Genomic DNA, 14,480 nt, shown 5'->3' on the forward strand with positions numbered 1-14,480 from the left:
TATGAGTGAGTTAGTTTAACGCCGTTCTAAACAGTATTAAGATATATCACGAATTTTGGGTTAATTGAAGAGAGTGAGGTGATACAGTTAAAACAAGATTTCCAGTTTTTTATTCAAAATGTAAGACCAAAAGCTAAAGCTGGGGAGTGTTTTCATCAATTTCTGAACTGTCTAAATGAAAAAAATGGATACCCTGTAGTCAAACAATACAGTAGGCGCGGTATAAAACGAATTCGGTGACAGCAGGCGAGACAAAAGACCATATGCAGCATGCAGACAACTGAAGTCATGGCATGGAAGACTGAACACTCATCACCTGCCTCGGTGGCTCAGGGGGGAAACACTGGGTTGCAATACAAAACATGGAATGTGAGGTTGCAGGTTCGATTCACTTCATCCAAATCTCATAAAACGAATCTTTACTTTTGAAGCACTCCACATTTGATGCATGTTAAAATGATGTTTATAAACCTTTGGTGATGTAACAGATTTCTGTTAGATTAGAAAGTCGAGGGCACGCTCTCGGAAATGGATACAGTGGGTTTACTGCATTATAAGTTTCTAACTTTGGTGGAATCGCGAGCACGAAACAAGAAACATATTCAGGGCTATCCGGGACGCGAACCCATGATCATATTTGGTATGTGCTGATTGGTTGGTTTGACGGAGTGTAATTGTTTCTCATTCTTGTCATTTTATCCATTTGTAAACAGAGATTATATATCTACCTCTGTTTGGGGAATGAAAGTAATTGAATAACGTTGTAACGTTTTTGTCAGGTATTACAAACTGACAAACATTGTGTATTTAGAAAACTGTTTGCAATAAAATTATAACTTGTAAGTCCTCTGTGACTAATATAAATTATGTGCACTTAGTTTTAAAAATGTAGATGTCATGTACGTAGTATATATTTGCCCTGTCGCCCAATGAAAAGTGTAATTTGTATCTTTCTATGCCGTTGTGTATGGCCTGAATGTAGCACTTATATAGCGACATGCATGCACTGTGCACGGATTGTGTGTGATTGGATTGCACCTCTTAGGCATCCATTTTACATACCCATATACTAAAACGGATATTTCAAAACCAACATATATAATTTTAACATTGGACTTGTATGTGCTCGTCCTTTTGTCTCCAAATTATACAATGAAAGATGCGAAAAAGCCCCTTTTATATGAAATTATCAGGAACATCGTATCGTTACATTGTTTATTTAGTTGTTACAATTCCTAGAGATAAGATTGATCTTACATTATATTTTTAAGTAATTTCCTACGTATTTTATCGATCAAAAGAGCTCAGCTTTTTCACAAACGGTCTCGTTTGCTGCGTTTGGTTGAAACATATTATACTATATTTATAGATATTATGCAGCGTTTTACGGAAAATTTCGACAGTCTGATTTTTTTAAATCGTTTCTTCGGCCCATCAGTTTATGTCCATCAATACTACTTAATACTAAGTACTAATACTACTTAAAACATACAAAACAAGTATTTGTCACAGAGTGACGAAATATCCCCCGCCTGTACACCATAGTACCAAATATGAAGACAATCCAGCGATTAGTTCTTGAGATATTGTGGCAACACCGTTTTCCAACTCCAAAAACAGATTTGCCTGCTGTGACCTTGAAAATGGGGTCAAGGTCACCAAAACCGACTGGTGTCTGCGGAGTCTGTATATACACCATAGTTCCAAATATGAAGACAATCCAGAGATTAGTTCTTGAGATATTGCGGCAACACCGTTTTCCAACTCCAAAAGCAGATATGCCTGCTGTGACCTTGAAAATGGGGTCAAGGTCACCAAAACCGACTGGTGTCTGCGGAGTCTGTATATACACCATAGTTCCAAATATGAAGACATTCCAGAGATTAGTTCTTGAGATATTGCGGCAACACCGTTTTCCAACTCCAAAAGCAGATATGCCTGCTGTGACCTTGAAAATGGGGTCAAGGTCACCAAAACCGACTGGTGTCTGCGGAGTCTGTATATACACCATAGTTCCAAATATGAAGACATTCCAGAGATTAGTTCTTGAGATATTGCGGCAACACCGTTTTCCAACTCCAAAAGCAGATATGCCTGCTGTGACCTTGAAAATGGGGTCAAGGTCACCAAAACCGACTGGTGTCTGCGGAGTCTGTATATACACCATAGTTCCAAATATGAAGACAATCCAGTGTTTAGTTCTTGAGATATCGCGGCAACAAACAGGTGGGACGTACGGACGGACGTACGGACGGACGGACGGACGTACGGACGGTCGTGAATACTATATCCCCCGCTTCGCGCTTTCGCGCGGCGGGGGATAATTATAGTAAAAGGGACACATATGAGAGCTAAAGAAAGATGTTAGTGTGTGGCTATAATCTTATATGGTTATAATCAATACAGACCGCCTCCGTGGTCTAGTGGTAGAGCGTCCGCCCGGACAGCGGAAGGTTCAGGGTTCGTTCCCCGGGCGCGTCATACCAAAAGACGTTTAAAGATGGTACTTGTTGTTACCCTGTCTGGCGCTCGGCATTGAGGGGCTAAAACAAGGACTGGTCGGCTCGGAGTCAGTACACTGTGTCTGAGTGGGGTATTCATGTTAAAAAATGCGGCATGGTATCTCAGTGAGCTAGCACTATAAATCGGCATCAGTCCGGACTAGTACAAGCAGCCACACATACACACACGCGCATGCACGTCGCTATATAAGTGCAATAATCTTGGGCGCGACGTTAAACCCAATTTCACCTCACCTATAATCAATACTCTCCAAAACGAAACGCACCGGTGCAAATATTTACAAACATCTCTATTTTAAAAGATATTACTGTGCCGAAGCATATATCTATCAAAGTCAAACTTCACAGGATAAAAGTCATAATGTCTGTTTTCAAATCAGACTGACATAAATGTCACATAAACTTTCCCGCAGCGTTAACGTCAGTACATGTTGTGACCACCATTGGCCTGTGTCACAGTTCTGCAATGCCTACCCATTGACTGAATGAGTCGGTGAATTCGATACTGTGGTATTCGTGCCCATTCATCTTGAAATTTGCGGAAGCGTTCGAGGCTGCGGTTGACGTTGTCGAACACAGCGATCTAGTTCATCCCATAGATGACCAGTTGGGTGTAAATCGGACGATCTTGATGGCCATGGAAGCACAGTTATTTTTCTGATTTTATCGGAAATCTATAATGACACGCACGTGCAGCATGTGGTCGGGCGTTGTCCTGCTGAAAAAGTTGCCGCCCAAGGTTACAAATTGGAAACTCCTCGGTAGGCCGAGTGTGTTGAGTATTGTAAGTATATCTAGTGTACTTTCTTATGTATAAAAGAATTGCATGAACTCTATTGCATGAACGACACATTTTGACGTTAATAAGTTTTTCACCAAACTGTATTCTTGAAATGACGTAAACACTGACGGACTCCTCCACTTTCCTGGGGAAATCCCCAACACAAATAAATACAGAAGCGCGGTTTCTCATTATTTGGACCCTTTAATCTTGAACTTACCGTTTTAGCATACATTGAGATAAGTGAGCGAGTTTGACTGCATGACGGTTCAAGGATATCCTCGCTACAACCCATCCTGGAGAACAAAACGCAAAAAGTACATCCAAACTATCTTAGTGAGTGAGTGAGTATGATTTTACGCCGCTTTTAGCAATATTCCAGCAATATCACGGCTGGCTACCCGACCGTCCCCCAAACTATCATAGTATCGACTCGATCCGTGTCTTGACTACAGTGGCAGTCTACAGCAATGTATGAATTTACCTTAGTATCTATGTGACACATCTTTACAATCACCTATCAATGATCGGCCAATTGATCACATCTTCCCGAGGCGCCACCAGTGGCTATTACCAGTTAGGTAATAAACCTCTCCTATGGACCAATCAGATTCCATCACTTGAGTTTGCTTCATACAAAGTGGTGGCGCCCAGTCAGGACGATCTGATCGATAATCAAGATCTATATTGTGATAAAACATGTCTTCCATCGCGAAATGCATCAAATCACGTAAGCACCTTGCTTAAAAACATGAAAAGATTTGGAAAATATCTGCTGACGAGTTGGCGGTGTTCATGTTTTGCAAATCCTGCAATCGATCGAAATCTGCACGACAGTTTACAAACCGGATTTCGATTTCGGTGGGCGATTTTGATTGGACTATGCATAGACTCGTTAGTCCAGCCAAAATCTAACTCCATAATATCAGCCTAGTTCGGCAAGGGTGGAAACTGGACTTTTATAGTCAGTTAACTCTCTTGCCTCGGGAAGATGATTGATCAGTGATGAGTAACACTTGTAATAGCCACCGGTACATAACAACTTCGGAAATCTCTCCCGTCACGTTTATCGTGGCGGCCATTTTGACGTCTTGTACTTGATATAATTGTATTACGACGCTCTGTCATTGTGGGTGTATCACTGAGGTAGTTCATGACAGTCCTTTCTCAACAAATGATCTTGTAGAAAAACCTACAAACGTTGTTCCTGCAGAGCGTGTTTCGAATACATACGCTTATGTCATCTCTCGTTTAGAAGGGGCACGGGTGGCCCAGTCATCTGAGGCGCCGCAATTCGCTATGCAGAGTTGCGTCCCTTGGACACGCCAGAAAACTATGATTGTGGATCCCGGTTCGCCCCGATTATGTTTGTCAGCATCATACCCGTGCTCGTGGGTTTCACCGAAGTGGTAAACGTCTGAGACCTGCATCACTTGGGGCTTTCCTCCCATATTAAGCTGACACGCCGCGATATAACTGGAATACTGTTAAAAGCGGCATAAAACCATACTCACTCACTCACTCATTTACTCCTGTCCAGGCTAACAATGAGTTCTAGTGGCGAGTTCTTAGCACAAAATGGTATAAGCTGATGTGAGGTAGCCGAAGACTGTGAAAACGGTGACAGCAAATTTGCATAGCTAACAACAATTGAGAAGTATCGTGACAATGAAGGGAATTCATTTGCTGTAAAAATGGAATCCTTTTTTTTAACCCCAGAAAACAATAATGACTATTTTCACGTCATTCGTCAAATGATTGTGAAGGTTGAGACCTTAACATAGTGATAGTTAACTCTGACAATGACATGTTCCTCAATTAAATCCATGCATGTCATCGTATCCCAATTGCGTGGATCGATGCTCATGATGTCAGTCACTGGATCGTCTGTTCCAGACTCGATTATTTACAGACCGCCGTCATATAGCTGGAATATTGCTGAGTGCGGCGTTAAACAACAAACAAACAAATAAATAATTAATTCCATGTGATTGTTTAGGGGGTTTCCTGTTTATTTGTTGGCAATCAACTTCTATCAGACGACTTGTAGAGAATTCTAGTATCGACTTGTCACACCGACCTCTTAGTCACGCCGAAGACCCGGGTTCGATTCCCGACATGGGTACATGAAGCCCATTTCTGGTGTCCCCCGCCGTGATATTGCTGGAATATAGCTAAAAGCGGCGTAAAACCATACTCACGCACTCTTAATAGTTTTATGAATAACACGTGTGTCCACGGGAGTGGGAGTCGATTTCATCGTCATGATCTGCACGTGTACAACATGCGTACACCCTCTCCACCTGTAACAAGCCAAATGTTTGCCCAAGTTATGTGCAGCGCCTTCTTGTCTCAAATGCCTTTTGTGAGTTTGCAACATAAAAAATACACAACAGATACGTTTTTCAGTCCGATCTCACGTTTACATAATTCACAGTCCAACAAACAGTGAAAATGCATTGTGACAATCGTTTCTGGTTGGCGAGAAGTTGTCTTTTCTCCCTCTCATGGGCACAGTCAAGCTTTCGATGCTGCTTCTTCTTGGGTGGCATCAAACTAACAAACTGGATTGTGATCGCAGTATTTGGATGCCACCCTCGAGATGATTAAAATCCAGTAAAAACCAAGTACGACCCTGCTTAGTTTGTTTGTTCGTTGTTTAACGCCGCACTATTCCAGTTATATGACGGCGGTCTGTAAATAATCGCGTCTGAACCAGACAATCTAATGATTGACACCATGAGCATCGATCGCCGCAATTGGGATAGCCTTACCAGTCAGCGAGCCTTACCACCCGATACCGTTAGTCGCCTCTCAAGATCAAGCCTAAAAAAGTAGTCGGAAATGCTAGAAAAATGTTTTTTCTGGCTTCATTTAATAAATAGGAGTCATAGGGCTATGAAAATAGCATATAACAAAGTAACGCAAATTGACCTAATCTAGGCTATCCTAACTGACAGTGTGATTACCCCAAAAATGTACTTTTACAGGTAAAATGAGGATAAACTTAGAAAATATTCGTGTGTTGTCATGCATGTATGAAATGGCCTATAACCTGAGGTAATTACCTAACACCTGTCCCGAGGTGATGACCTCACACCGGCCCGTGCATTCTCACGGGTGCAAATGTCACACGAGTTGCGGGGTCGGGGGGGGGGTCTCAAAATATTGCTGTTATTGTACTTAATTGACATGTGCGTTGATGTGGGTAGCTATTTAGGATATGTACAGCATTATATTGTTTGGAAAAGTGATGGAATAGTAAAAGGTTACGAAACAGGATGAGTATTGGAACGTTGCGCTTTTGGAATCAAGAAGAATTTGTTGTTCTACAGATGGTTTCTTGAGGTAGCATTGATCTCTGCTGATGATGTATATGATTCTGTACTCTCACCCAAAGGTTCAACAAGGCTGACAAATAGCACAGACTCCGTTGATCCTCCCTTTGACATGTGTGAGTTTGAATGTTGTGCTATGTCTTGCCACGAACCCTGTACAGTTAAGATGGACACAACAGGGTTGAGCTCACAATGTCTGACTGGCGTACGTAAGACAAGGTAATCGTGTTTAGGCATATGTTTTCTACTTTACTGGTTTCTTATTCAGCCGAATTTTCTCCATGAGTTGACAATGTCATATATTCCCGTATGGTCACCTTGAGACTACTCGTGGTCACGTAAAAAAAATAGACAAAAGTAAACAATAAAGGCCAAATATTACTAATAAAGAACTAATTGTTACTAATAAAGGTCAAAATACGAAACAATGAGACGCCGGTTAAAAAATTAAAAGTTGAAAGAAAGGTTAAAAGTACACACTATTAATAGTTACGAAAAGAAAGATGACGTAATACACTGTGCATCTCGGCATGCATTCAGTTATCATATACACGGCGGAACAAGCCGATTAAACTCGGAATGTTTTACAAGTTGCAGCGCCATCTGGTGTTCTTTATTGTCAACGTCCTTTCGTCCTCACTGACGTTCTTCCGAACACATTGTCTTTTCTTTTCTTATGACGTCTTTTCGTAACATTTGACTATTGATATTAATACTTTCGACCTTCGTTTCAATTTTGTATTTGTTTAACCGGCGTCTGTTTGTTTTGTATTTTGACCTTTATTATTAACATTTAGTTATATCAATATTATGTTAATATTTGACCTTTATTTTGTAATTTTGTCCTTTTTTTCAACTTTGTACTTTTTGACCGAATGGTCGCCCATAGATAGCCACATGTAGTCAGTGGAATGATTCATCAAGGTAAAGTATCTGGACACCCTGACTGTGATAGTTATGAATGGTGCAGAGATGATGTGACCTCATAGACAGGATGGAATATGTTTCCGTGAAAACTGCTCTGTCATCGCGAGCAGTGTATCGAAATCCCATCTCGTGGAGAGCAATAGTTAGTGCAGTCCGGGAAACATGAATTGTATCTTTAATTTCCTCCCGAATTCTACTACAAGTCAGGGTTACCTTCTGCTCATACAGCTTGTACACTGTACGCCTAATCACCCTGTATCAAAGCTGTCTAATATCCTTTTATGTCCCCGTTTTGTTTTTGAGACCACCCCTAAACCTTTTTTGTTTTATTTATAATACCGTAAACTTGAAGGTATGAATTGAAAACCCTCTAGCTTGGACATTTCGGTAATTCACCCAATCTTAACTAATAAATGTTTTCCCTCTATCTCTCTAAAGTGTACAAAACCTGTATACATTTCCTGGTACAGAGACCGCCTCCGTGGTCTTGTGGTAGAGCGTCCGCCCGGAGAGGGGAAGGTCCAGGGTTCGATCCCGGGCCGCGTCATACAAAAACACGTTAAAAGATTGTACTTGTTGTTACCCTGTCTGGCGCTCGGCATTAAGGGGCTAAAGCAAGGACTGGTCGGCTCGGAGGCAGTATACTGTGTCGGAGTGGGGTATTCATGTTAAACTGCGGCATGGTATCTCAGTGAGCTAGCACTATAAATCGGCATCAGTCCGGACTAGTACAAGCTGCCATACACACACATACACGTGCATGCACGTCGCTATATAAGTGCAATAATCTTGGACGCGACGTTAAATCCAATTTCACCTCACCTCATATACAATGGCTATGGCCATGCAAGTGTAATGTAACAAGCATTATGGGAGCAGTGTTAACAAACAAACGCAGCGTCATTTTGTTATTTTAGAAGATGCACATCTAGAATTTTCTCCACATGATTTTTGTGTGTGGATTAGATGTTTTATGAAGACTACTTTATTATCATTATAACAGAGTCACGTGAGCATATTTCTATAATCCGTTTCAGACTGCCATTATTGGACATAGAATAAATGTGAACTGTTTTCGTTCGAATTTTTCCCCTGTAAACATGTCGACAGGACTCCTTGTGACTGAAATACTTAAAACCACAGGAAGGTCGATAGGTGGTTACTCGGTATTTCAATAGAACAGTCTGTGAAAAATTATATCCTTTTTTAATGGGCAAAAAGCATTTTTCGAGCTTTTCCGAAAATACTTTTTAGTCGCCTTCTACGACAAGCATGGGTTGCTGAAGACGTACACTAACCCGGATGTTCACGGAAGCTTATGCAGTAATCTTGAACGCGACGTTAAACCCAAGGCTACCTCTGCTACTGAGGTCCTGGCTTGTGTTTAAAGTCCTCGCCGTGGGCGGTCGGGTAGCCTAGTGCTTAAAGCGTTCGCTCGTCACGCCGAAGACCCGGGTTCGATTCCCGACATGGGTACAATGTGTGAAGCCCATTTCGGGTGTCCCCCGCCGTGATATTGTTGGAATATTGCTAAAAGCGGCGTAAAACCATACCACTCACTCACTCACTCACTCACTAAAGTCCTCGCTGTACACTATCAGTGTTGTCTTCAGATTTAAGGCTTCGTGAACACAACAGAATTATATTAACATTCAGGCCAGCATTTGACGATACATATCACCATTTGGCGACAGGGCAAATAAATACACCACACATGGCGTTTAAATTTGTAAATGATAAGTGGCCGTATTTTGCATAGAGGACTTATGAGTCACAAATATAATGCAACACAAGTCAAGACAAGTCAAAAATTATGTTCGGTGCAATTACCTTTTTTGACCTGTACAACATGTTCCCGTGTTTTGTCAGGTGAACAATTGACTTGCATTTGCATGTGTTTGTGACGGTACCACTGTTGGGACAGGATACGATCACCTTTTCGCAAACACCTAGTACCATCGCTATTTGATAGTGATTCATAAACACATGCTCATGATATAGTCGGAACCGTACAATCGACTGTACTTTCAGCGGAGATTTCTTATGAAATGGTTTTTTCGCTTTTATTTTCATTTTGAAATAATTGAGAAAATTTAACATTAGGTCCCCTATAATATTTAATTACGTATATGCCAAAGCAGGAGCAGATAATTAGCATATAGCACATATGATCATGGGTTCGAATCCAGGTTCGCCCTGGTGATGTTCCTTGTTCCAACACTGTAAATGTGATCATGGGTTTCACGTCTTGGACCTGCATCGTCCGGGCTTTACGTGATTTACCTAAAAAACTGTTTAAAGCGGCGTTAAACCCAATTCACTCACTCATAATCATTGTTTATGTTTCAGATACTTCTGTCTCTCTTTCCACACGTGGAGCATCAATTTTGAACTCATACATGCAAAAACAAGCTCACATCCTGCTCGCCTCAAACATTTCCAATTCTTTTTGATGTCATGCTCAAAATACTTCTTACGTGTAATGTCATGCAACACTGACTTCCGTATGAATCCGCGCGCCATTCCGAACAGATATATGTCATCTATCCAGAAGAAAGGCACGGTCAGTGTCGCCTTGTACAAGACCGGTATCATTGCAGCCGGCATGACGACAGCAAAACCACTGCAATAACTAAAGGGAAACTGTTTGTAGTACCGGAGATGATTTTTCTCAACACCCCATTTCCCTTTTCTGTTGACTTTTACTTGACCTCGTAGCATTGCTCTGCATATGACAGTATGGTCTGAAGATCTGAACGGGTTGTAGAGGTGTGTGAAAAAGTTGTGAAGGTCAACGTAAACGTCGTCGTCCATTTTGACGATGTATTTGACGTTCCTGCAGTTTTGGCTAATCCATTTCATTCCCATGACTGCTTTGTACGTCAAATTGTGATACGTGTCCAGAAAGACACCTTGGATCACGTCACCATATTGTCTGAATTCTTCGTAAATTTTATTCTGTAGTTTCATTTCGTTTGGTTGTCCCAAGAGAAAAAGGAGACGTATGGTGTATTTCTTGTAATAAGGATCCCTTCGAAATATTTGTCGAATTGCTTGTCTGTTTTGGTAATTGCCAACGGCACTGTGAACGACAAAAAGCGCGTGTACGTATGCGACGTCGCCACAAATCGACTTGTCGCCTAATATAACGTTGAGATTCCGGTGGTCAATATATTGTGGAAGCGTGTGGCGCTTGCTCTTCCAGTTGATGTTTTGGTGTTGAACTGTCTCTTCACCGCAACCTGTCACGTTGCAGTGACATGTGTGTTCATCGTTAATTGTTCGTTTCCATTGTTTCACATCAGGAGCCATGTCCCTCCACAGAAGAAACAACAGGACACATGTCTGGCAACACAACAGAAACATCAATGGCAGCTGCTGCACTATCGTCATGGTGGGACTCGGTATGGGCGCTTTTGTTGAAGACGTCGTTACCAATTTCTTTGATCTTCGCTAGTTAATTATTCATAACCGGTAATATTACGTTCTGAAAAATGTAAAAACAATATTTATCACAAGTCATAACAATTGTAAATATCGATATGTCAGTTATTGTTGTTATTTCTAAACCGTGGACGTGATTCAGATTTTGATCTTTGGATTGACACCCCTATACGCCTGCTTTTGGTTTTTGACTGTGTGATAAAATCTACTTGAAACTTTGTTCATACACGTTACGACTTATATCTGAAAGGGGGTCGTCGGGTAGCCTACTGGTTAAAGCGTTCGCTCGTCACGCCGAAGACCCGGGTTTGATTCCCGACATGGGTACAATGTATGAGGCCCAATTCTTGTGTCCAACGCCGTGATATTGCTTGAATATTGCTAAAAGCGGCGTAAAGCCATACTCTCTCAATATATCTGAAAGTTTACAGAGGCGTTAAACCTACCCCACTCACTGTTTCGAAATTAGAATGAGCGATGTTTAATAAACAATTTTCATCCTATTTGGTAACTAATCAATTCATCTTGAGCAAACAACTGGCCGCACACCTAACATAATATAATACTTCGGTTTCTGAAATCATGAATCTAGAATTTTCAATGCGCTGGCTGTGTAGGTTTAAGAAACCTCATCGAATGTCAAAATTTAGCACGCATCAAATCGTCCACAATACCAAAACAAATTATCAAAACACAACTTTATTCAGTTATTTTCGGTTGCTCGTATTTATGGGCAGGACAGCAAACAGCTGTGAGAAGAACAAAGAATTCTCAAATTTTAAAAAACAAAATAAGGTTGGCGGGGAGTTTATGTGTTTTACAATTTCATTAGAATTTCTTACCGTACAGATCTGAGTCAGTCATGCGTTGCACATAGGGGACGACTCTTCTCCACGGCGTTTACGTGTATAATGATGGATGGCAGAGCCAATCCCTCTGTCTCCAGCCTATGGAATCAATGCTCACATGTCACCAACCATATCGACTATTTAAAGGCTATTTAATATCATGTGGGGTGTGGAGAGGGGGAGTGTCGTAGACAGAATATCTACTACACTAAGAAACATGTCTGCGTATGGAAGATTTAAGAATGTTGTTTGTTTGTTTCTGTATGTATGTATTTTTTCTTTAACGCTCCACAAAGCTATGCTCCAGATATATGACGACGATCTGTAAATATTCGAGTCTAGTCCAGACAATCCTGTGTTTGACCTCGTGAGCACTGATCTACCAAATTGGAGATACGATGACATGCTTCATTCATGTGGATACGTTTTTGGGTGACCCAAATATTTGTCATGACCCCTCCTACCGCTTCCTTGGTGTAGTCGTTACAGCGTGTGATCGGAGAGCGGAAAGTCCGGGGTTCGATCCCCTGGTCGCATCATACTACAATATGTTAAAATATGGTACTTGTTGTTACCCTGCCTGGCGCTCGACATTAAGGAAAAACAACAAGGACTGGTCAGCTCGGAGTCAGTATACTGTGTCTAAGTGGCGTATCCAGTGGGCTAGCACTATAAGACCAACTTAAGTCTGAACTAGCGCAGGCACCTCACACAAACGTACATGCACGTCGCTGTATGAGTGAAATATATTTGAATACAACGGTAAACGCAATTTAAGCTCACTTCCCGAAGATGAACTCTTGAAGAATGTAACTGGTGTGAAAACAATGGTATCGACAGGAGTTATACACAGTAGAATGGTTTCACGTATCGTCAGTTGAAGATACATTTTTTTTTACATTTTTTTAAATTTCCGAATGATAGAATGCTTCTAACAGTGCACTGTTCTTGAAGAAACACTTGTAGCACGCCTATATCAGTGTACACCTCGCCTGTGTAAATGCATACCCCACGGCTGTATTAATTACCCAATTGTTAAAGACTTGTCATAATAGGTTCATTTATTATATAAACAAATTGCTTAATTGGTCAAATAATATTTTTGTCGCCAACGTGTCCTCCAACTCCAAATAAGGACTATCACCGAATACAAGTTTGAAAACTGAGAACTGCACTGAAATACATATTTTTAGGCTCTTCAGGTAAGACACCCCATCATTGTCTTGCAAAGGATTCTGATTTTCACTCATTGTCTGACTAGACATATTGAGAAGCCTTTTTATTTTCTTCTTTTAATTTCAAAATACTAAGTAAAAATTTCAAGACACCAAGTTGAAATTTCAAGATACTAACTCGTAATGTCAAGATACTATTTCGAAATGTCAAGATACTAAGTTGAAATTTCCTGATACTAAGTTGAAATTTCAAGGTACTAAGTTGAAATTTCATGATACTAAGTTGAAATTTGAAGATCGATACTAAGTTGAGATTTCAAGAAAATGATCTTGAAATTTCAAGATAACAAGTTGAAACTTTAAGATGTTAACTTGAAATTTCAACTTGGTATCTTGAAATTTCAAGATACAGTGTTGACATTTCAAGATGCTCAGTTGAAATTTCAAAATACATAAGTTGAAATTTCAAGATAGATAGGCTGAATTTTCAAGATATTAACTTGAAATTTCAAGAAAAACAAACAAAAAAGCAAATGGACCTAAAAGGCTTTCACGAATTTATTTAATAACAACGTATATCTCAACTATTGTACAGTAACAAAGAAACACCTTGTGTATATTGCAACAAAAACAGTGAATATATATCCTACAGCAAATGGTAAAAATATACCCAATGAAATGACGATATAAAACTTTATAGATAGGAAAGCACCAAATTGTACCGTTGGATTTACAAGGGCCATTTAAAATATTCCATAGCAAATTTTTTTTTATCAATTTTATACATTTAAAAACGTAAATGTATGTTCAACATATTTTGATTGTATGTAATATATATTTAAATATATAAAATAAACTCGCCCAACTTCAAACAATTATTTACATAACGTGCTTTAATGGAAAAAAACCAATTCTTTCACTCGCGGGTGGCATAAAATCTGAATTTCATCACCAATTAATGAACACATTGTCATTATATTTAATTGAGGCCAATACATTATTCTAAGTGGAGAATGGAGGGCTACCGAAGTCAGCAGTATTGCAGCTACATCACGGCGACCTGTAGTGTGGTCAAGTCTGGAGCAGACAAACCACTGATCGATGGTGTGAGGTAGCAGAGATGACACACCTGAGAAACAGTCTTCGAGGTGGTTTCCCAATTCAAGCACCTTGCATGGAATCAGTGCTACCCGACCACCACTGTGTCGCCTCTTACAACAAGCGTGCAGTACTGGGACCTATCTTTAGATGACTGACCACACGTTCTCCCAAATGACTGTATCAGAACAGTTATTTAGGTAGATACCTATCCTTAGATGAGTTTAACATGTTCAATTATCAGACTACACGTAATGCCCCAATAAGTAACATACATCCTATTTCTAACAGTTGGACTGAATTGTCAGAGGCATTGTTCTTCTGTTGCTCTATTGTCTCTGCAAGGT

The 14,480-nt window shown here is 40.4% G+C and overlaps 1 protein-coding gene across 1 annotated transcript; it reads right to left on the bottom strand.

Moving 5' to 3' along the window:
* Positions 1-9,899: 9,899 nt before the first annotated feature.
* Positions 9,900-10,961, bottom strand: LOC139462200 (beta-1,3-galactosyltransferase 1-like). The gene has a single exon (XM_071243774.1). It carries the CDS (start codon positions 10,959-10,961, stop codon positions 9,900-9,902), a length of 1,062 nt encoding a protein of 353 aa, XP_071099875.1.
* Between the last annotated feature and the right edge of the window lie 3,519 nt (positions 10,962-14,480).

The sequence above is a fragment of the Haliotis cracherodii genome, unplaced genomic scaffold, assembly GCF_022045235.1.
Source record: "Haliotis cracherodii isolate W230 unplaced genomic scaffold, xgHalCrac1.p SCAF_15, whole genome shotgun sequence".
NCBI classification, from domain to species: Eukaryota; Metazoa; Mollusca; class Gastropoda; order Lepetellida; family Haliotidae; genus Haliotis; species Haliotis cracherodii.

Excerpts from the sequence above, each read along its gene's own strand:
- LOC139462200 (XM_071243774.1), bottom strand. The coding sequence starts at position 10,961 with ATGACGATAGTGCAGCAGCTGCCATTGATGTTTCTGTTGTGTTGCCAG.